General features: G+C 38.6%; 1 protein-coding gene across 2 annotated transcripts in view; it reads right to left on the reverse strand.

Annotated features, from left to right (window-relative positions):
• Nucleotides 1-741: 741 nt before the first annotated feature.
• The window catches only part of LOC131033277 (uncharacterized), a 176,048-nt gene continuing 155,212 nt past the window's right edge, over nt 742-21,577 (reverse strand). The window contains exons 6-7 of one of the 2 annotated variants that reach the window (XM_057964452.2): nt 1,242-1,388; nt 742-1,122 (exon numbers count right to left, since the gene is read on the reverse strand). In XM_057964452.2, coding sequence (XP_057820435.2) covers nt 1,021-1,122; nt 1,242-1,388 — 249 coding nt within the window. In that variant the 3' untranslated portion in view covers nt 742-1,020. The remainder of the gene's footprint in view (nt 1,123-1,241; nt 1,389-21,577) is intronic. The other variant, XM_057964453.2, reaches the window with a different exon arrangement.

A 21,577-nucleotide genomic window follows, 5' to 3' on the forward strand; every position in this document is an offset into this window, starting at 1 on the left:
GCCAAAACAGTGCCCAACAACATTGCTTTAACCTCAACTCCATTGCCTCTACAAAAAATATTGTTGAGCATCGACTCAGTACTCTTAAACCTTGCATCCAAATTCTGTAAAGTTCCCTTAAAATTGATTTTATCCCTCAATATCCAAACCAGACTTATATCACCCTAAAAGGCACAACCTGGTAGTTGTCTAAAACAAATCCAAAAATTAGTAAACCTTCTTAGAAGAATATATTTTGCTGATGTAATGTTTGAACTATACTTGAAATTATTATATGTTAGGAAATACTTGATACCACGTAAGATGGTGATATGAGCAGCACTCTTATCTCTATTCTAAAACAAGCACTTAAGCATTCTAGCGGCAAGGAAAGACTATTAGTTAAACACATTGCTATATTTCATTAGGTCAAATGATGTATGTATCTTACTTTTGAAAAATAATTGAATCAATAATCGAATGATATTGAATGAATTAATAACGAATATACAAGTGTATATAAAAGAATTACAAGACGGTGTTCTAAAAAGAATGAACCATTAAACTAAAGCTTAAAACACTAAATGAAGCTAAAAAACTTATAACTAAAAAGCAAACTATGCATTCTTATAAAAGAAGCAATAGTTGCACTTAAAGTCTAAATGAACTAAAAAGCTAAATAAGTCGACAACTAAGATGACCATTATAAAATAGATATAATTATTATTTTAATAACTTTAAGCTAGCATGCACAGGGAAAAATACAATTAAAGCCTCAATTTTGTCAATACATTAAGAATACTATATCTTGCAACTGTTCATTTTATATCATTCAATGTCAATGTCCAGCTCCTACTTTGAAACCTCGTGTATGACAATCCCAATTCCAATGCTATAAAGGGCATGTCTATACCATAGTACAACAATTATGCCACATCTGCAGATGCTTGAGCATTGCACTGCATCTCTTCTAGGGTTAAGCCATAACCCAGGAATAAGCATTTAAATCTGCAATGGGCAATAAATTAGGCATTTAGATGCTTAGTCCGCCATAACTGTATCACATTCCTCAGAGGAATCAATAGATGACAGTAAATCTTCAATAGTCAGAGGTGAATGCCGAGCTGCATACTGGAAAAGAATCTGTATCATATGCCAGAAAAACTATTAAATAATGGGTTCACGAGAAAATCTTTAAAGATTCCATTGCATTGTAGAAGCTCAGAAACATATGCCAGTTTGGTGTCTACTACAGTACATACCTTTGAGCAGCTGTCTGCAAAAGCACGAGCATGAACAGTACCCTCAAAGTGCAAGTCAGCCAATGTGGGCTTTCCATCAACAATATGCAGGCCCTGATTACCAACCACAAACCGTAGAAGACTCCCAGGTTTCAGATGCTTGTTATTCTGCCGAGGAAGGAGAATATATCAGGGACTACATCTACAAAGAGCAGTACTACTAGCTAGCATACTATTTATGGTTTACAATGTAGAACAGCTTTATGATTCAAATGGTCCTCTGGTGATACGAAATGTATCTTAACAGTTACAATAGGCAACTTGCGTCTTTCCGAAGGTAGCAAGCATATATTCCCTCACAAACAAGCATATATTTATAAGTCAACAAAACTACAAAAATCAAGGAATCTTCCAAAAAGAATATATTGTGCTTTAAAGTACTCTAATAGGTAGATCACCGTGGAAGCTTTTACTGCCATATATTTTTGTTTTGAATTACTTCCAGGAATAACTATAACTCATTCTATGTCAATTTTGATAATTGTCAACAGTGCATAGTGCATCAGGTAGGTTTAATGATCCAAAAAATATTTGACAAACATTGAGATTCAATTGGACCATTGACAGCATGAAAAAAAAAAGTTTTGTTGCAGGGTCAAAAACAGCAAAAGGAGGTTCTCTACAGTGATATTTTCAGTGTTTCACAGAGTATCCAAGACGGGGGTGAAATTCAGGGATGGCAAATTCCATTCCAAACTTTGGGGATGCAGCGCCCTATTAACATAATATATAAATTTAATATTTGAAAAATTAATTATTAGTAAAATAAGTTGCAATATATGGTACATGGGGACACATCCCCAGGGAATTCTGCCCGTGTCACCTTACCAGGGGCATTTTGTCAGGTCTGAAACTCTATATAATACATGCTTTGAACAAGTCATTGGGTTTTCAAAGAAGGTATATAGACTTAGACTGACTATTCACAAGAATGAATCCAATGTTTAATAACATGAAGATTGTTGTGTTTTAAGGATTCAATAATGTATATGTCAATATGATGAAAGATTCTATAATGTATAAATATATTTTTATATGGCTGTCCCCTTAGTCATCCCCAAAAATGGCCTGAAAAAATCCCATCCCCGAAACACATCCCCCCATCCCCATGTCCCTGCGTTTTGAAAAGTTGGTGGCACATAGGTTCCAATTTATCATTTACATACACAATATGACAAAAAGAAGCTGAAATTATACAAAGTTGTGCTGATGGACAACATTTTGCATCTTAGACAATGAGTTTTAAATGTTAATGTCTTCAACCCTACCTTGCATGGAAATTTTAACATTGACCAAGGCTCCACGGTTAGATTTTGTAGGATAATCTTTTGCAGGGTCCAATGTCTCAATGTCAGCCATGCTATAAACAATCCGAGTAAATTCTAGCATTATTATTTATTTCTACAAAAGTTTGTTTTCAAAGATAATACAACCTTTTACCATGGAGCATCTAAAAAATTTAAAAAGAGTACAAGGCTTCAGCATTATTCATCAAACAAATAAAAGTAGAATACACCAATGCAGCCAAATTTTGAATGATCACTTTATAATATCAGTAGGAGCTTCAGCATGTTCCCAAGTAAGAGACTCACTAGAGAATAGAGCACAACAAAGAGGTCCAAAAAAGTTGTGGTGCCAATGTTAAAGGGATTCTGGTCAATTAGCAGGACCATTTGGATCTCATGCAATAGAAAAGAGGATATCCTAACACCACTGGGCATGCTAGAGTGATATACATCTCCAGTGGCAGTGGTATCCTTATTTAAGTCTTTTTTTAAAAAATGTAATAAATTTTTAGGAGGACACTGGTATATATTAAAAAATATATCATGTTAAATTTTGGACATATCTTTTTATAAAATATAATTTAATATATAATAGACAATTTTAATAATAATTATTTTTAAAATTGCTTGATAATCAATATCGACCATCTGATTTAAACCTTATCACAGTTGGTATATCCCCTTGAACCTTCCTAAGTGATTCTGTAGATTCACTTTCAATACCTATACCAGTTATCGAGCCTATTTAGGCCCTTAAATATACACCATTTGGAAACCTTTCACCCTCCTTATGGCTTACTCCTTACACCAATTATTTGACCTGGATTAGAAAGTCTTAAGAAACATTTATATCATGGATGTGTGCATACTCTTTTCTAAGATTCTATTTTATTTTTTTAAGACACTCTTAAATAATACTCAGAAATTAATCCATAATAAACAAAAGTTATGAATACTCATGATCCAGGGACTGTTCCAATTCAAATCAGAAGAATGAAAAATTTGGTCTGTAGCTGATGGAGGAATGCAAGGAGGAAAGTGAGTGGTTGAGCTGCAAAAGGATATAGAAGGAAAACTCATTCAAACTATAGGAGTGAAAGATGGAGAAAACAAAGTGGATGCTTTGCAGGAGGAGAAAGGAGGCAAGAGCTAGATGAGGCATTCAAGTACTAGGAGCACAAGTAGGAGAATTGTAAGTCCACCAGTATCCACACTCAGAGAGCATCAGAGAAAAAGCACTAGCCCTGCTAGTTGTAAAAGGTGGGGACCTATTGATGTGATTTTTACAGTGTTCCACGGATGGTGGGGACGGGGAGACGGGGGGACGTGGGGACGGGGAGATGGGGACGGGGGGACAAAGGGAAAAAGTTTCAGGGATGGGTTTCGGGGACGGGGGGACAAAGGGAATGGGAGGGGGAAACGCGTTTCCATGGAACACTGGATTTTTATGACAGCACCTAACACAGAATAAAGTTGCCTAACGGTCACTTCACTCTCACTTGATCTAAGTATGATTGCGTGCTAAGATTGTAATAAGTTCAAACAATCAACTCCAAGGTTCCTATATGCTACGGAGGTGACTCAGTTGACCTGAAGTAATATGCTAGTAATCCAATGGGCCTTACGTTTGGATCGTTCTTTCACTTCTTTGTTGTGGCATGGACCTTCATCATCAGATATGGCAATTCTGAGATGCTTCTGCTTTGAATGGATTGAAGTGGAATGGAATGAAATTAAAGGGGAAAGGGTTAGAGGATCTAAATCTACTCCTAAGGGCAATGATATCAATGAATAGTGCTCTGGTGGACAAATTCCAAATAAACCAAGCTCTGCTTCGCCAAGATTAACTACCGCAAGAACTGGTGCAATCTTTTGAGGATATTGAAGGACTTTCACATTGAGAAAGTGCATTTGAATACCCAACATTGCACAATCCAAACGACTATTCAGGCTAACTTTACACTGCAACTTATAATCAACAAGATGCAAAAAATATGAACCATGGAAATTCATCAAACACCATTACATTCTCCATTGAAATCAAAGCACTATACTACTACTCTAAATGAGGAAGGTGAAACCATGCAAGTTTTGAAAAATAACTTATCAAAGAACAATGTTTCACTGTTATTATCTCAAAAACTTATCGCAACAATTTTATACAAATCTCCCTCCCTTCACAAATGAGGGGGTCACCCCTTTATATAGGCTTCAAGCCTTGGTTACATGCAACTATAAAATTCCCCACACATTATGTGACAAGGTGGGAATCAACAATAAATGCCCATTATGCCAATATAAAATTAATTACAACCCATTACAATTGGTATCGAAAATGCATTAAATGCACCATTCTTTACTAAATTCGCTCAACATGCACTGAATATTCCTCTATGCACAAATCACCCCATCATGCCATAAATGCAACATCATCTCCACATGCGACGACTGCATGCAAAAGGAATCTGCCATAATGCCTTAAATGTGACAGCTGCATGCGAAAGATACTCCATTAATTCTTCATGCGTTGACCTTGCTGCCACTTGGCGAGAAACCCTTGGAAAGAGAAATCCCTAGAGAGAAAATTTTCAAATTAAGGTTCCAAGGTCTAGAAGGGAGAAAATTTTCTCACGAATCCAAATCTATCATCATTTTGAAATTCAAATGATTTTTGATGACCGAAAATAAATTTTTCAAATTTTTTTCCGAGGGGAAAATTTCTTGCTAAGTTCATCCTTGATTTCAAATTTCCATACCTTGGAATTCAACCTTCAATCTTGGGTGTTGGAATGACCTTGTGGAGCAATTTTCTTTGGAAGGAAAATTCCTTGACTTCAAATTTCCATGCCTTGGAATTTGATCTTCAAACTTGGGTGCAGGAATGAACCTGTGGAGGAATTTCATTTTTTCAAGTTTTCCTTGATGCCTTGATTTTAGTGTCATCCTCAACACTTGGGCGCCATTTTGCACCTGCCAAGGAATTTGGCATTTTGTAATTTTTCCTTGCTTCATTCATTTTGGCACCCCTTTTTAGACTAGTGCGTTGTTTCCACTTGATGAAGGAAATTCATGTTTTTAGATCTTTCCTTAGCAACCTCCTTTTGGCACCCTACCTAGCCCCTTGGGCGCTATTTCCACCATGCCATGGAATTTGGCATTTTTCAAACTTTCCATGCCTTGACCACTTTGGCGCCCTCCTCTACTTGGGTGTTGTTTTGTCTTGAGCAAGGAAATTTGTGATTTTTTCAATTTTCCTATACCCTGTCTCTCTAGCACCCATCATCTTCCTTGGGCGCAAAATCACCATGGGCAAGGAAATTTCCATTTTTTGACTTTTCCATGAGATGCTCATTTTAGCACCCTAACTCGATCTTGAGCGCCATTTTGCCTACATAGAGGAATTTCACAGTTTTAGATTTTTCCAAGGCACCCCTCATTCTAGCGCCCATTCTTCCACTTGAGCGCCAAAGTCACTGCATGGTGGAATTTTCAACTTTTTCATCTTTCCTTGGCATCATCTTTCCAGTGCCCATGCCTGACTTAGGGCACCACAATCACTGCATGGAGGAAATTGCGTTGTTTCTCTCCAGACTTGATCAATTTTGATTGTTTTCTAGATTCAAGATGTCATATTGGGGAATTGAAGTGATTTTCCATGTGCCAGACTTCAGAAGATTTTCACGCTGCTTTCCACTCCTAGAATGGATGCCCATACTTAGCTATTTTTTGATCCATTTAGCCTGCTTTTTCGAATTTTCCGGATTTAGACAATTCTTCAGGATTGTTCAGTCTTCATTACTTGCCTGCAAAGAACCTGCCACAAATAGACTTACCCAAAATAGTAAGTGTTTCGAAATGTTAAGATTAGGGCAAAACAGGTCAAGAAAGCACTGACTAAAAATAGAAACTACTAAAAAGAGTAAGTTTGATTTTTGACAAAATTAGACCAATCCAGGAGGCAGTGAAATCCCTAAAAAATAGCAAGTTTCTAAAAATAGAAAGTTGCTCAGAATTCGCTCAAATTTCACAGAGTACATTCCTTACAGGTCCCCGATTGCAATGCAATGTTCAGTTTTTCCAAAACCCTAAAGGAAAGGCCTCAAGTTCAAGTTTGAGGGTCAAAACCCTAAAACAAACAAAACAGGCTCTAGACTAAACCAAATTTGCTCAAACGAGAGTTGCAGGCTTGATCAAATTAACCTCAAAACACTTGTGAACCGAGGAGATCGAAGAGATTGTCGCAAAAAGAACCAACAAACAAAAGCCAAAAGACCAAGAGGACCATAAAAGTAGGGGTCCCCATTTCCAATGGGGTGATTTGTGAAAACGTCACAACAGGACATTGTTACGAACCCTCACTATATTATCAAACAAAAAAGTTGCAGCGTCAACATACATATTTGAAATAAAAGCATCTTCAATAAGATCATTATCTTTACTTCTTCAATCATTTGATTGTAACCATAACAAATGAAAAGTAATAATGGAATTCAACAACTCGGGCTTTAATCAAGCACAACCCACAACAATTTTTGTGTTTCGTTTTTTTCAACCAAAGCTAGGGTTTAGGGGCAGCAACAAGGACCCTAATTGCGTATGCACTTTTTTTTCCACCTTTTATCAAATTAAATGTCTTATTTCCAATTTGCAAGGGACTTCTTCCTCTCTTGTTTGTGATTGCATTAAAGCATGGGCTAGTACATTTATAAAAACCTAGGGTGGGGTCCTTTGTGGGTCCCTCTTTCAGGTTTATGTTTAGGGTTCTTTAATTCCACAGACCTTTTTTATGAGAACTTGGGGTTTCCCTACTATCCCTAGGACAGTCAAGGTGTTAGATCCCTCTTTCTTGACTTTGGGAAATGCTTATTATGCTTTGGTTTAGCTAATCAATGATATTGCTTTTGATTCTACTATGAGTAAAAATTCTTAAAGAATGGAAAATGAACGATGAAGTTATTTTGTTATCAATATTTTATGAAATTCGTTAATACGGTCAAGATGTGGCTAACTGAATTTTCATGTAACCAAGTGGATGCAGGAATCGCAACACCCTTAGGAGGGAGGTACAGTATCATCAAGGAGAGTGTTGTGACCTTTTCCCACATCGCCCCATTGCTAACGGGGACCCCCCTCTTTTCCTGCTTTCTGTGTTGATAGGTTAGGGTTTTGGCTGCTTAGTGGGCAATTTTGTGTTTCCCATGCCCGAGTCTTGGAGTTTTGATCATGCCTAGTGTCGTCTAGGGTTTTTGAAGGTGTTAGGATCAAGTTGCAAACGTTGATATTTTAATGATCCTAAGTTTTGTCTAAGTGTTGACGATTTGAGCATTAACGTGTTTTTAAACACGCGCATCAGTGATTTTAAAGTGCCAAGGTATTCCCCGACCTTTTGGAGTTGTTTTCTCGCTCCTAAGGTATTATTTAAATTGGTTTCACACTTTATTCCAATATTTTCCTAGCGTTTTGCTCATATTTTTGGAAAATTTGCCTAAGTCCGGTTTAAATTTAAAGTTTCTAAGCGATTTTGAGTGGTTAAAATGATAAAATTCTAAGGGAAATTCATATTCCAAGGGTTAGAGGGTCAAATTCCATGCTAGAGGTGCTTTTCCCCTCATATTCCAGACTGCCCAACCCATTCCCCCACTCAAAATCCACACTACACATGGGTTTCCCCTGAAATCCATACTGGCTATTATTTTCCACCACTGTTTATCCATACCCGGATCGATTTTCCCCTAGAAGTGTTAAAATTTGGCTAAGTGTCAGGATTTATCCAGACTACCATCGATTTTCCACCAAGAGTGCGGACTAGAGTGCGGACTATAGTGCGGACAATGTTAAGGATGATTCCATGCCTGGGTCGATTTTCCACCAGGATGTTTTGTGACAAGTGACTGCGGATTTTTGTCTGGATTTTCATTCAAACAGAGGTCGATTTTCCACTGAGAGCATTTTAATGAATTTTGAGTTCGTATTTTCATCCAGACTGAGGTCGATTTTCCATCAGGGAGTGATTTTTGCAAGTAAATTGAGTTTGGAGTGTGGATTTTCAATCCAAACTGCCATCGATTTTCCCCTGGGGAGTTTTGTGTGCATTTTTGATGAATTTGAGCATGGATTTTTATCCAAGCTAAGGTCGATTTTCCCTTGTGGGGAAATTTTTGACACTTTAATGATTTTTAAAAGGATTTTTCAATCCCAACCCAAGTCGATTTTCCCCTAAAGGCTTAATTTGGATTTAAATTGCAATATTTTAATAAGTAAGCCCCATTTTAAATGTTTTTAAGCAATGATTAATGATTATTTAAAATTTTAAAAGCAAAATTTAATAACTTGCAATAAACATTTAATATTTAAACCTTCTAGAAGCAAGTTAGTTTTTTGCCAAACAAGTATTTAAGCAAGTGTTTTACCCCACATTGCTTGTGTGGTGAAAGTGAGAGGTAAAAACAAGTATAAGAGAGGAGCCTTAGCATTATTTTATCATTAAATCTGTCAGGTGTCTCCATGAAAAACAATTTTTCTCCAAGTTGGGCAAATTTTAGCAAGGCATTGAAGTGAAGTGTTGGGTTGAGGATTCTTTCCTCCTCCATTTTTTCCAGCTTGCCAATCCATTCCCCTTGCTACCATTGAAGACCATTTCCAGATTTTCGATTTTCCAAGTTTGGCGATTCTTTGCAAATTTGGCAATTTTTGGTGAAGGGTGGCGATTTTGTGTTTGGAGACTTGGGCGATATTTTCCTCCATTTTTTGCTTGCTGTTCCAAACCTCCATTGTTGCAGATCCGGGCTGCCATTGATGACATTTTCAGAATTTTAATATGGCCCATAGTTGGGAAAATTTCGATTTTGTTTGGAGAAGTGTTTGGTGCCACATTTTGATGATTTTCATGCATGCTTGGTGGCTGCCATCATTTTCAGCTCGCCGATTCGCTTTAGATCTGAGGTTTGCGTCAGATTTGACCTCCATTAATGGCTGCCCATTAATTTTCAGACTTCAATTTTAGTTGCCCAGCCAATTCCAATTTAGGCGATTTACATTTGGAGGTGTTTTGTGGAGTTTTTTGTGCATTTTCAGACCATCTTGTCGTTGTTGCAAGTCTGAAAACTCCATTGTTAGGCGGTTGTCCTCAGAAATTTTCATTTCCAACCACCTAACCACTTTGACAATTTTGCTTGGAGCTGATTCCTTAGCTATTTTCCATCATTTTCAAGGATTTTTAACTACTTTGCAAGGTGTTGGTAAGTCTGAAGTAACCAATTTTCAGACTTGTCCTCATAAATTAATTTTTTACCAGCCACACTTACATTCCTGAATATGATTGTTTTCATCATTAAAACTGATTTTTATCAAGTTTATGCACATTTTTTAAGATTACAACGTGTTTTAAAAGTCTGATTTTCAGGTTGTCTTCAGAATTTTTGACCTCCATTGTTGACTACGGAAGGTGTCTTTAGACATACATTGTGTGAAAACACAACCTTTCACACCTTTCCTTAGTCATCATTAATCCGGTATACTCCTTTGCATTTTAGCTAGCATATTTTCTAAGCATAAGGAGGTATTAATGGATTTTATAGAAGGCTTCCATGCCTTAGTGTTGTCACACTTTGAACTTAATTGTTAAAATTTACCAAGTGTATGGATTATTTTCCTGACTCCATGCTCTAATTAGCTAAAATATTTAGAAAGTCAAGAATTTTATTAAGAGCGTTATTTATTTTCCTAAGTCTAACTTTGAGCTTCATACAGGTGCGATGTCAAAGTCTAGATATAAGGAAAGGAAAGTACTATTGAAGATGTTGGAGATTGGATTTTATCTAGAGCTCAAGATTTCATCGAGATGGAAGGAGATCACAGATACAAACATGCATTTCCTAAACTTTGACCAAATGCAACGGCGGATGTTCGGAATCGGAGATCAAGTTCCTTCCCCAGCCTATGCGAACATTATGAAGAGTGGCATTTTCCATGCCGCTGGATTTCCACAGTCTATACAGTGCAATGAGTTTATCCTGGAGTGTGCACGATGTTACGATCCGCTCACAAGAATGATCAAGACTCCTAAGGGCGTTGTCATCGCCTACCTTGCTGATGATGTTATTGCAGAGGTGTTCGGAATTCCACTCGAAACGAACATGAAGGATGTGACCAAGGATGAATATGCAGAAAGATACACGAAGAAGATGGGTTTATGCAAGAATTTGATTGACAAATAATGGATGATTGAGCCTAGGTCTCATCATTCCAAGGCTCCCAAGACACTCATGTGTAGATTTTAAGGAGGAATATAGTGATTTGATATTCCTACTCAACAGAGTGATGGGGATACCACAGGGAACAATATTTGATGGATGGATGTTCTGCTTCATCCAGGATTGTCTTAGAGGAACACTAATAAATTGGTCAAAAATTATAAGTGACAACTTGGATTTTCAGTTGAGGTATGTAGAGCGGTCCAAGTCATTCGCTATGACTTCTTACCTGGTATACCTGCTTGCACGGTTTGTTTCATACAGAGGATTAATATGCAAAGGTGAAATTGGGAATGGACAAGGACAATTCAGGAGTCATGAATGCTACCCCCAACTGAGCATGTATAGAATTGAAGACTATAAGAGAGTGAATGATGCATTCACTATGTACATCACACGGATGCTGCAAGGCGGAATCCACAGAAGATTGTCCAAAGAGGCAACAAAGTTAATCGAAAAATATGGATCGTGGTATATTCAATTTCCCATTTTCACATACCTTAGGATTCATGGGTTTCAATCTGAACCCAACAGACTTCCTAGGTAGTCGACCAATAGAATGATATTGTTGGAAGTGGTGAGACAGCTTCTAGAGTTCGATGTCATTCAGAGACAGAAGCACAAGACAGGCATGACATTCCCTATTTCAGTTGGGAAGACGTCAGAGGTTTGCCAGTCTGCCATAGCCGCCAGCACTGCGAGTGAGGAGCTTCCATTTTATCGATTTGCTAGGTACAAGAAAAGAGAAAGATTCGATCCAGACAAGAAAGTAGGAAGGATCAGGGGAGAGAAGTTCATTCACAAAATTGACATAGAAGATTATTGGGCCAACCTGATGGACGAGCAAGTAGTGAAGAGAAGAATGTGGTCCAGAATGTCAGTGGATTTTATGAGGAAGTGTGTACTTTTCCTCATTCCTGATCAAGTATTAGATGACAGAAATCATACACATCCACAGTAAGAGAGCGAAATGAAGAAGGCAATCTTATTGCCTAATTGGTCAGAGTCGGAAGAGATTGACCCGAATATATTGATGAGAGAGGTCTTGAGTTTCTCCCGTACATGGGTAGATATACAGATGAATAAGCTAGTTGACATGGGTGTTCCCTTCACTTATGAAAGGATGAAGCCGAAAGAGTCTACATCCGAGGATGATTAGAGGACTATCAGTGATGTCACGATTCATGCAGACGAAGAGAGTCAAGCTCCTAAGAGAAGGAAGAACACTCCAGGGGAAGTCAAGGCCAGAGGGAAGAAGATTGAGGAGGTGAAGGAAAAACAAAAGATTATCATTCCTTCACCCCCTCCCAGTGTCTCATCAATCGAAGTGATTGAAGCAACTGGAACAGAACAAGGAGACTCGGCAGTGTTCCAACACAGTGATACTACCAGGGAATACTCAGGAATTTCATGCCACAGCAACATCTGCACCTCCTAATGAGAATGATGATCAACCGGGATCCCCTACTGTCCTTTTGGAAGTTAGTTTGGGAAATGATCTATATGACTGGACCAGAAATAATCTTGATGACAATGATGATGTTATCTCGGCATTGAGAGGACTTGATCGAGAAATATGTCTCGATAATGATATGGAGATGGCCACTATTCCTAAATGGCTGATGAGAAGTATGGAGAAAAGTAAACAAATGATAGAGGTACAGCTTATTGATGATATTGATGACTACCTAGCTAGAAGTGCTAAGGAGAAAGAGCCCAAGAGAGCAGAGATTTTGTCGCATATAGCTAGAGATGAGACAGGAATGTGGATTGTGCAGATTGTTGTTCCTATTGCAGGCGTGACAACTGACATTGCTACTCCTATGGATTTCCAGATCACTTCAGTTGCCCTTGGTCGTACATCCAAAAAGCAAGAATTTCAGGAGGTGGATGAAAACCACAAGGCAATCGATACAAGGTTAGATAGAGAGATTGCAGAGAAAGAAAGGTACAGAGAAGAGAATATCAGACTTAGAGAGTATATTGCAGGGACAAGGCGTGAAGATCCCACCCTTATTTCCCCTATTGCAGTTGACCATGGAATGCATTCACACTATGAGGCAGCAAGAGGTACACTCTCGAAGGTGGAAAAGTGGATTGAGAATACAAGAAAGCAGGCAGATGATTTCCTTACTCAGTTTGTCCATGCGTATGATAGGACAATCGGGCTTGTATTTAGAATCCAGTATTTGGAGAGAGTTTGGGAAGAATTCCGGCCTATTCAAGACGAGACTATTCCACGCCTCCAGGCTTTGAAAAGGATTCCTAATTCCACCTTGGTCAGCGAGAACATTGTACACAATGGAGACAGATATGATTTCCATGGCAGGTATTGTTCATTAGCCGTGAAGAAATCAACTTATGAGAACGCCCAGTCGAGTTGTATGGAGATGGAAGGATTAATTCAAGACATTCAGATGAAGATCCTTGCCTCGATTGAGGAATTATTGGGTGTTGATGTTAGTGATGCTAGCGGTTTACACTTTGCCGAATTAAGAGACAAGATGAAATTTATGTATTTTTGTCAGTTGGACTCTTTGAAGAAGAGTCAGATAGATGACTTGGTCTCTTTGTTGATTCATATTCATAGTTTGCAGAAGCTCATGCCAGAATGGGAGAACACTTTGAATGCTTGCTCGGATTCACCGGACGTGATTGATTTACAACAGGATACCTTGCCTAGCATTTCCATGGAGGAGTTGGATTCAGTATTGGCTAGATTCTTGAAGTATGCTAGGAGAGAGAGAGATGCAGGGAGGAATCTTCTAGAAGATTCTCTATTTGATGACTAGGTATCTTTTCATTGGGCCATTTGTTGGTGGCACCATTTTTTATATAAACCCTAATTAGGGCAATTTTAGGGTTTTGTTGGCTTGATCTCGGCCGTTGATCTTGGATCAATCTTGGCCATCCATTTTGTAAGAGACTATATATATGCCTCCTTGTCTCTCATTTGTAAGAGAGAGTTTTTATAGAATTGTTGGTATATGCAGCAGCTATTTGAATCATAATCATTGTTCAATTGTTGGTGATTTTGCTCTTCAAGTGTTGTATTTGCATTCATGGTTCTCAATTCCTCCAAGTAAGATTAGAATTTTAGTTTAGAATTTATTTTCATGTATGTTAGATTGAGTGGAAGATTTGTTGAATTCATTGGTGTGGAATCCATAATCCATACCACTAGCCTCTTCCCGCTGGTAAGTGTGCCTTGTGTGGTCAACTAGAATTTTAAGTAAGCTTAACTTCAACTATTATGCATCCCTTGACAAGCATCAACTTGGATGGTGCCAACGTTTGATGGTGATAGCCTAAAAATCTTTAAGTATACCTTAGACGATTGCACTAAGCATGTGTCAATACCTGATTGTGAGACCTTGCCTAGTTTGATTCCACTAGATCCATTCATCATTTCCTATATTCCTAGTCTTAGAATAGATTTCCTGAACCCTATTCCTTTTGCCCACTTTTTTAGTAAGTAAAATCCAGAGCCATATTGATAAATCTTAAGTTGTCAGCACACTTATTCCGCATCATTCATGATAATCCAAACATTTGCGTAAGTCCCCAAGTGAAACACAACAATTCACATCAACCATTGAGTTACCCACTCGTCAAGACCTGACATGTAGAAACCTTGGAATCATTTTAGTTGATCTCATTCTTAGCATCTGAGGTGATTTTGTTCAAGAGAGGGTAAATTACCTTGGTACTTTATTCTGAAATATTTTGTGCATAAAAAACACATCAACAGAGAGGATCGCAGAATTTAGAAAAGAACAACTGCCATTGAGTCTTGAGCCAGGGAAGTAAGATGTATTCCTAAGAGCGTTGCCACCTTGGTTGAGTGGTGTCTGTTCCATCCTTCTTGTTGATGTCAGCCACTATTTAACTTGTCGCCTCATGTGTCTCTTGAGCAGTTAAGTATCTTTATGTTGAACCATGTTTTCATTTGGATGTCTTAATATTATCATTAGCAAATCATATACATATTCACACACTTACGAAGATGGACGTGTGTGTATGAATAAATAAATATATATCTATATATATATATATATGCACCGTTTTTCATATTTTGAATGCATATGATTGTGCTGGTAACCCCTTTGTGGCAGATTCCATTTTCATTGGTCATCGACAAAGCATGTCGAGTGAGTCCATGTTCTTTGTGGCTTATGTTTCCTTCGTAACGTTGGACTGTAATATCCCACTAATTTTTTTTTGTTTTTTCAGGCCAATAGCAATTCATCCACAACAATTACCCGTTAAGGTTAGAGTAATAAGCAAAACAACTAAAGGGAACCCTTACACCTTTTGTTCACCGAGAGCCCAGACTGGGAGGGTGAGAGCATACGGTGTTTCGAGGATCGTCAACATCAATAAACAAACTGAACATTACAACTGCATGGGCGGCAAGCCATCCCCTTCTGCTTATCCAGCAGGATAGAAACTAAACTTCTTGGCGGTAAACCGACCAAGGGAACTATTACAAGAAATAGAAGTTCAATCACTCTACCGCGTATTTCAGCGGGAGGACATTACATTAACAATCACTCTACCGCATATTTCAGTGGGAGGACCAAAACATTGAACTTTATCACTCGACCACTTATTCAGCGGGAGGACATTACATTAAAACATCACTCTACCGCATATTTCAGCGGGAGGACTATTTATCAAAGAAAACTGAATTACAAAACTGAGAAGGCGGCAAGCCAGCCTCTTCCACTTATGCAGTGGGAATTACAAAATAAGCAGATAGAATGGGATGCTCAGTACTACTGAAACAATCCTTACAATATGGAGATGAGATGAGAAGATTAACTGCAGATTTCTACACAATACTGTAATTTTCTGTTACACTGCTCTGCAGGCTGAAAGTACAGTTCCAGCAGCCCATGAAAACATGAAAATACTCATAACTCACTCAATTCTTACCCGAATTGACTCAAATCAAGCCCAATCCCACCATACATCCAATACAATGACAACCAATCACAGCCACACCCCAAACAACCCTCTTTTTATTTTGCACGCATCCCAATGCAACCCAAAAAACCCACGCCTAGACTAGGAATTTCGATTTTGCATAATTAAATCAATACTCAAACAAATGTGCTAAAAACTTACAAACTTATTTGCCAGTGCTGGGAAGGAAGATAGGAATAATACCCATAACTATCAGACGCTCCAACAGAGAGATATGAGCAAAAATGTGTTTCAGCCACAGGCAAAACCAGCAAGTCCAGAATCGTTGCAACACCAAGATGTCTATGGCAAAGCTCTGAAAGCGATAGGAGAATACAAGGCACAGCTAGGTACTGTATTTCAAGTACGAAACCGGGTAGCACTAGGGAGACGCACTCCGAAGCCTCAAGTTCTGTCGCCAATCCGGCAGCATAACATTACAGATTTTCAAGATGGTGCAAATGGGAACCCAAGCCTCATATTTATAACTTCATTCTTCAAATCCAAATGACATCCCTCCAAATTCCACGCTTGCATTTGAATTTCATTCCACTTTCATGTGGACCCAAGAGTAGCGCCCAACTCCCTAAGTCAAAAGTCACGCCCAAGAGAGGGGAGGACCCACGTTGGACACTTAGGCACAAAATGGCGATGTAAAGTGAAATAATATCCCTTTTTAAAAAAAAACATTTCACATCCCATAAAATAATTGAATTTCGCCCAAACTTAGGATTAAACAGGCATTAATCCCAAATTTAATAAACCAGCAGCCAATAAATAGATTAATTAAATATTAACCTTAGGAAAGAAAATAATATTTAATTATGTTGCAAATATCTCCCGCACTGATTATTATCACCTCCAAGATGAAACTGAACCCAGACGACCACAAACTGCCGCAGAATTCAAACCCCTGACTACTGCCAAAAATAGAAATGTGCCACCCAGCCACTTACTAAAAATAGTAAGTCAAGAATTAATGCTCAGAAAAATATGATCATCGCGTCCAGAGGCAAAGCAAGGAGTGTTCGGTCGGACAATGGCACCAGAACGGTCATCCCCTGACTTACTAAAAATAGTAAGTCTTCGTTTCATCGATGCTAGACCCTGATTACTCATTCCACCTAGCCTACGGGTCTCAGGAATAGGCAAATGGACCTCTGAAAGAACATCAGTGAGAAGGGGACATTACATGGACATTGCTACCTTGCACTTGCTATTTTGGTTTTCTTGGCTCGAAGCCTCCTCTTGCATCGACTATAGATAGCCATTTGATAGCCAATCGCGGGGGTTATGCTTTCATTTTCTCTAAAAAGACATTCTTGGAAAAAAATAGAAATATGTTTGAGAAAGGTGGTATGAAAAGAAAAGTAGAGCTCTGATAATCGAGAGCGGACCATTGTCCTATGTTAAGGAGGAAAAGAGTTCGTTGAGGACTCGGAGGTGTTAGTTTCTCCCCTCAAGCTTGAATTGTGTACTAAGTTCATCACCCATAACCAAAGCCGAACCTAGTGAAGCTTTGGCAGCATTGTCATTCCGATCCTAGTTATATAGGCATGAGTTTATCCTTATCGATCTTCCTATCAAATTTATTTGAGCAATCTCTATTGATTTGATAAAGTGATATTATGAGTCGTTTTTCTCTTATTATGTCTATGAGTTCTTTGTGAACCATTTTACTTGATGTGTAATGAATGTGAGAGCTTGAAGGGACATATATTATCTATTATTATTTCCTGTAGTATTTCACTATGTATAAGTTTGATTGTGTGAATGCATTCATCATGTTGCTATTCAACATACCCATTCCATGGTACTGTTACTAATCGATCCGATTGTAGATGTGCCACATATGCTTGAGCGTACATTCTTTTTTCTCTGTTGAAACTGTGTCAGAATCCGATCATGAATTGGAGGTTTGTTTTCTTAGAGAACCAAATCAATGTTGTGAAATTTGTATCAATAAAGAAAGTAAGTCAATGGACCAGTATGTCATTTCTCTGTCCTTGTTACCTTGATGTATTGCTAAATGTTAAATATTCGATCAACGTTCAAGTCTCTATCTGAGCTGAGTTAAATAAATTGTATACTTTCAGTTCTTGCAACAAGTTGAATTATTGATACCAAACCCAATGTGTTGGTAGTTAATGTTGTCTATTCTTTTACAAATGGTTAATCGTGGCTATATTTGGTCAATAGGACCCCTATGTAATGTTGTGAGTAAGAATACTTCCTTTCATTATGTCGAGTAAGGGTGGTGAACATTGACTGCACACTATCGTGCTTTGTTATGAAACCTTGGCCAAGGTGGCGCTGCAGTTAGCATGCGACCGTCAGTTCACAAGAATCGGATACACCACTAGCCACAATGTCATGCTAGTTAGGAGGTACCTGTTGTGATGTTTTCACGCATCGCTTCATTGCAAATGGGGACCCCTACATGTTTTTGCTTTCTGGAGTAGTTGTTTTAGTATAGTTGCTTAGCTTAGCAGGAGTTTTGGAGCTTTTAGCCTCTTATTTGAGAGAGGACGTAATGCAATTTCCAGGTCGTGTCCAAGCATGAATTCCATGATGAAGGTTCAAGGTAATTAATATTCCTCAAGCAAATTTGTATCTCACCAAAAATGATAACTGATAGGTAAGGGATGTATGAAAGAGTGAAATTTGGAATATCAATTGCTTTCAGAAATCCAAGGGTAAAATCTTCACACGAGGGAGTCCACCTCTCCATCCTTCCGTCCATCCATTTCAATCCTTCCTTTTGCTCATCCGTCCTTGATCTCCTTTTCATCATCCTTTCATCCATCCTTCCTTTCATCCTTCATCCTACATCCTCCATCCTCCATATCCTTTACACCTTACCTAGCCACGGCATCCTTCATGCCTCTCTCTATCCTCCCTTTCGTCCATCCACCTCCATCTTCCCTCCATCTTCCTTCATCTCCTCCCACACTCCATTTTTCATCCTATCCACCTACCTATCCTCCATCTACCCTTCCTTCCATCTCATCCATTTCCTAACCCACATCTCATTTATCTTCCCCTTCACCTTTCATTACCCATTTCACCTCCCCACCGTTCCTATCCTCCATCTATCTTTCACATCCTCATCCCTTAACCTCCTTCACTTTCCTACCTTCCACTACCCCTCATACCTACCACTACCCTTCCATTTCCTACATCCTATCCTAAACCTTCACCTCATACCCCTCTACCCTTCACCTACCTAAACCCCATCCAATCCTACCCTTCTACTACCCATCACCAACCCCTTTTATCTCCCAATATCCCATGGCACCCATCCTTATTTCTCCCTTTCACCTTCCACATCCTTCACCCCTTATACCTCCATCCCTTACCACCCTCTTTCCTTACCACATCCTTTACTTTCCATTCCTCATACCTATCTCCCATTTTCTACCCACCACCAACTCCTTATTCTCCTTCCCTACATCCCCTGTAAGAACCCAACTTGGCTCTCCTCTACTGACTGTTTCTTTTGAATGCAGTTGATTTGAATTTGTTTTGGTTTTTGAATGTTTATGGATTTTTTGTGTTTTTTGGTAATAATGAGCAATGATACAATACTGAAATAAACTCCTATGCTTAAAATAATTCTGAAACAATAATATTACTGCTGGAATTAATTTATGAGACTATCAAGGGAATGTTTGTTCTGTTCTATGGCCAATATGCCTGAAAAACAAATTCATTACAATGTAAGATAAAAACCTGATTTTTGCTGTCCCAGTAGTTGAAAATCTACAAACTGCAAATTTTAATCTTAAAATTTTTTTACTGTTCACGCGGTACTGTAGCAGTCCGTACGGTGGCACTGTTCACGCGGCACTATAGCAGTACGTACGGTGGTACTGTAGCAATCCGTACCATACTTGTTAATCACCAAAATTTCTTCAATAAATCTGCAATAATTTCCCATGAATTTATTCTTCAATTCTATACAATTAGATGCAAGTAAGACCTCTGAATGAAGTCTTCCTGAAACCAAATATCACTGAATATTTCATCAGCTCAGATGGTGAACATTGAAGCAACTACGTCCTCCAATGGTGGCTGAAAACCCTAGTCTCCAGAGCAAAACCCTTTCAATTTCACAATGTCAAAATAGCAAAATAGCAATCCCCCCCCTTCTTTCCAAACCCAACGCTATATATCCTTTTTGCAAATTGTACCCCAATCCTCTTAATTACAATTTTGCTTGTAGTTTCATTTAATTTCACTTTGGGTGTCAAAACGATTTTAATAATTAAATGGGCATTTAATTTTAATATTTCAATAGTCTGGCTCAGATAATTTAATTAAAAACATGGCCCCGTCTAATGATGAGTTGACCCTCAAGTTAAGTGATTATAATATAAAGTCACTTTATAACTTTATTATTAAATCACTTAATAATAAATGCTAAGTTATTCAAACTTGTCTAACTCCATGAATACTTTGAATTTAGCTATGTCGTCTGAAACTGGAGCTCACCAGTTGACCACCCATATGACCGTGATGTCTGCTAAAAATAGCAGGGGTCCATCTCCAACTGCTAAAAATAGCCTGACCAAGCCAAACTCAAAGCAAAACTCATCATAAACAAACTCTGGCAACCCAGAAGTGTACTCTGCTCTGTCCCCAAAAGTGTACTCTGCTCCAAGGTGACCCTCTATCCAATCCTACTAGCCTACGAGGGTCTTTGATAGGCTAATCACAAGCTAGAGTGATGTCTCTAGCTAGAAGGGGACATCACATCCCCCAACATCCTCTACTTCACATCCTTCACACCCTATTCACTGCGGCATATCCCTTATATCTCCCTTCCTTACACCTCTTCTCCCACGGCATGTCCTTACCCCATATCCCTTACCTCCTATCCACTATGGCATACTCTTTCACCAACCTTCCTTACTCCCTTTCCACCACGGCATATCCTCACCTTCCTTACCAACCTTCCACCGTGGCACCTTCCTTTCTCGACATTCTTCTCTCTCTTCCCACCACAGCACCTTCCATACCGAACCTTCCTTACTTCCTCCTCACCATAGCACATCCTACTTTCATATCCCTCCCAAGTCTCCCATCGTGGCACCTTTATTAAGCATATCCTCCACCAAAATGCCACCATGGCATGTGATTCCTAAGTCTAAAACACCCGACAGAAATGACTAAGATATATTTAAAGCCAGCAAGGATAAAGAGAGCCCACAAAGACAAGAGTGTAATGTCCCCTTCTCACTAGTTCGCAGACTTTCGTGGAGTTTGGCCTATAACTTGACCCTCGTAGACCAAGGATTTGATGAGAGGGTCATTTGGGCAGTTGCTTGTGGCTTCACATTTTATTTTTATATGATTTTGGGTGAGATAATGTATTCTCATATATGATGTCACAAATGGAGTCAATTGCACTTTACATTTTTAATGATATTTTAATATTATCTAAAGTGCAATTAAATATTATTTAATTAAAATGGAACCTTCTAGAGGGTGACCGATCCATGGGAGAAAAAGAATAAATTAAGAGGTAGGCTAATTGTTTTGACATCGAATGTTTTGACTACTTCTTTCTTGATAGCTTGTGGAGCCAAGGTTTCTGCAGTTCATTTTCAGTCATTGAGAACGATAACTCTCTTTGATTGGCATAATTGAGGTGGTGAAAGATCCTCCGAAGGGTTGCAATTGCGAGTGAGGGATACTTCAGTCCTTCATGTTTGAGCTTATTAAGTTTTGCGTCAGCACTCATGGAGATCGAATTGGGAGAATGCTTCAGCTACATGGTTAATTGATA

Source organism: Cryptomeria japonica, chromosome 10, assembly GCF_030272615.1.
Source record: "Cryptomeria japonica chromosome 10, Sugi_1.0, whole genome shotgun sequence".
In the NCBI taxonomy this organism is placed as follows: domain Eukaryota; kingdom Viridiplantae; phylum Streptophyta; class Pinopsida; order Cupressales; family Cupressaceae; genus Cryptomeria; species Cryptomeria japonica.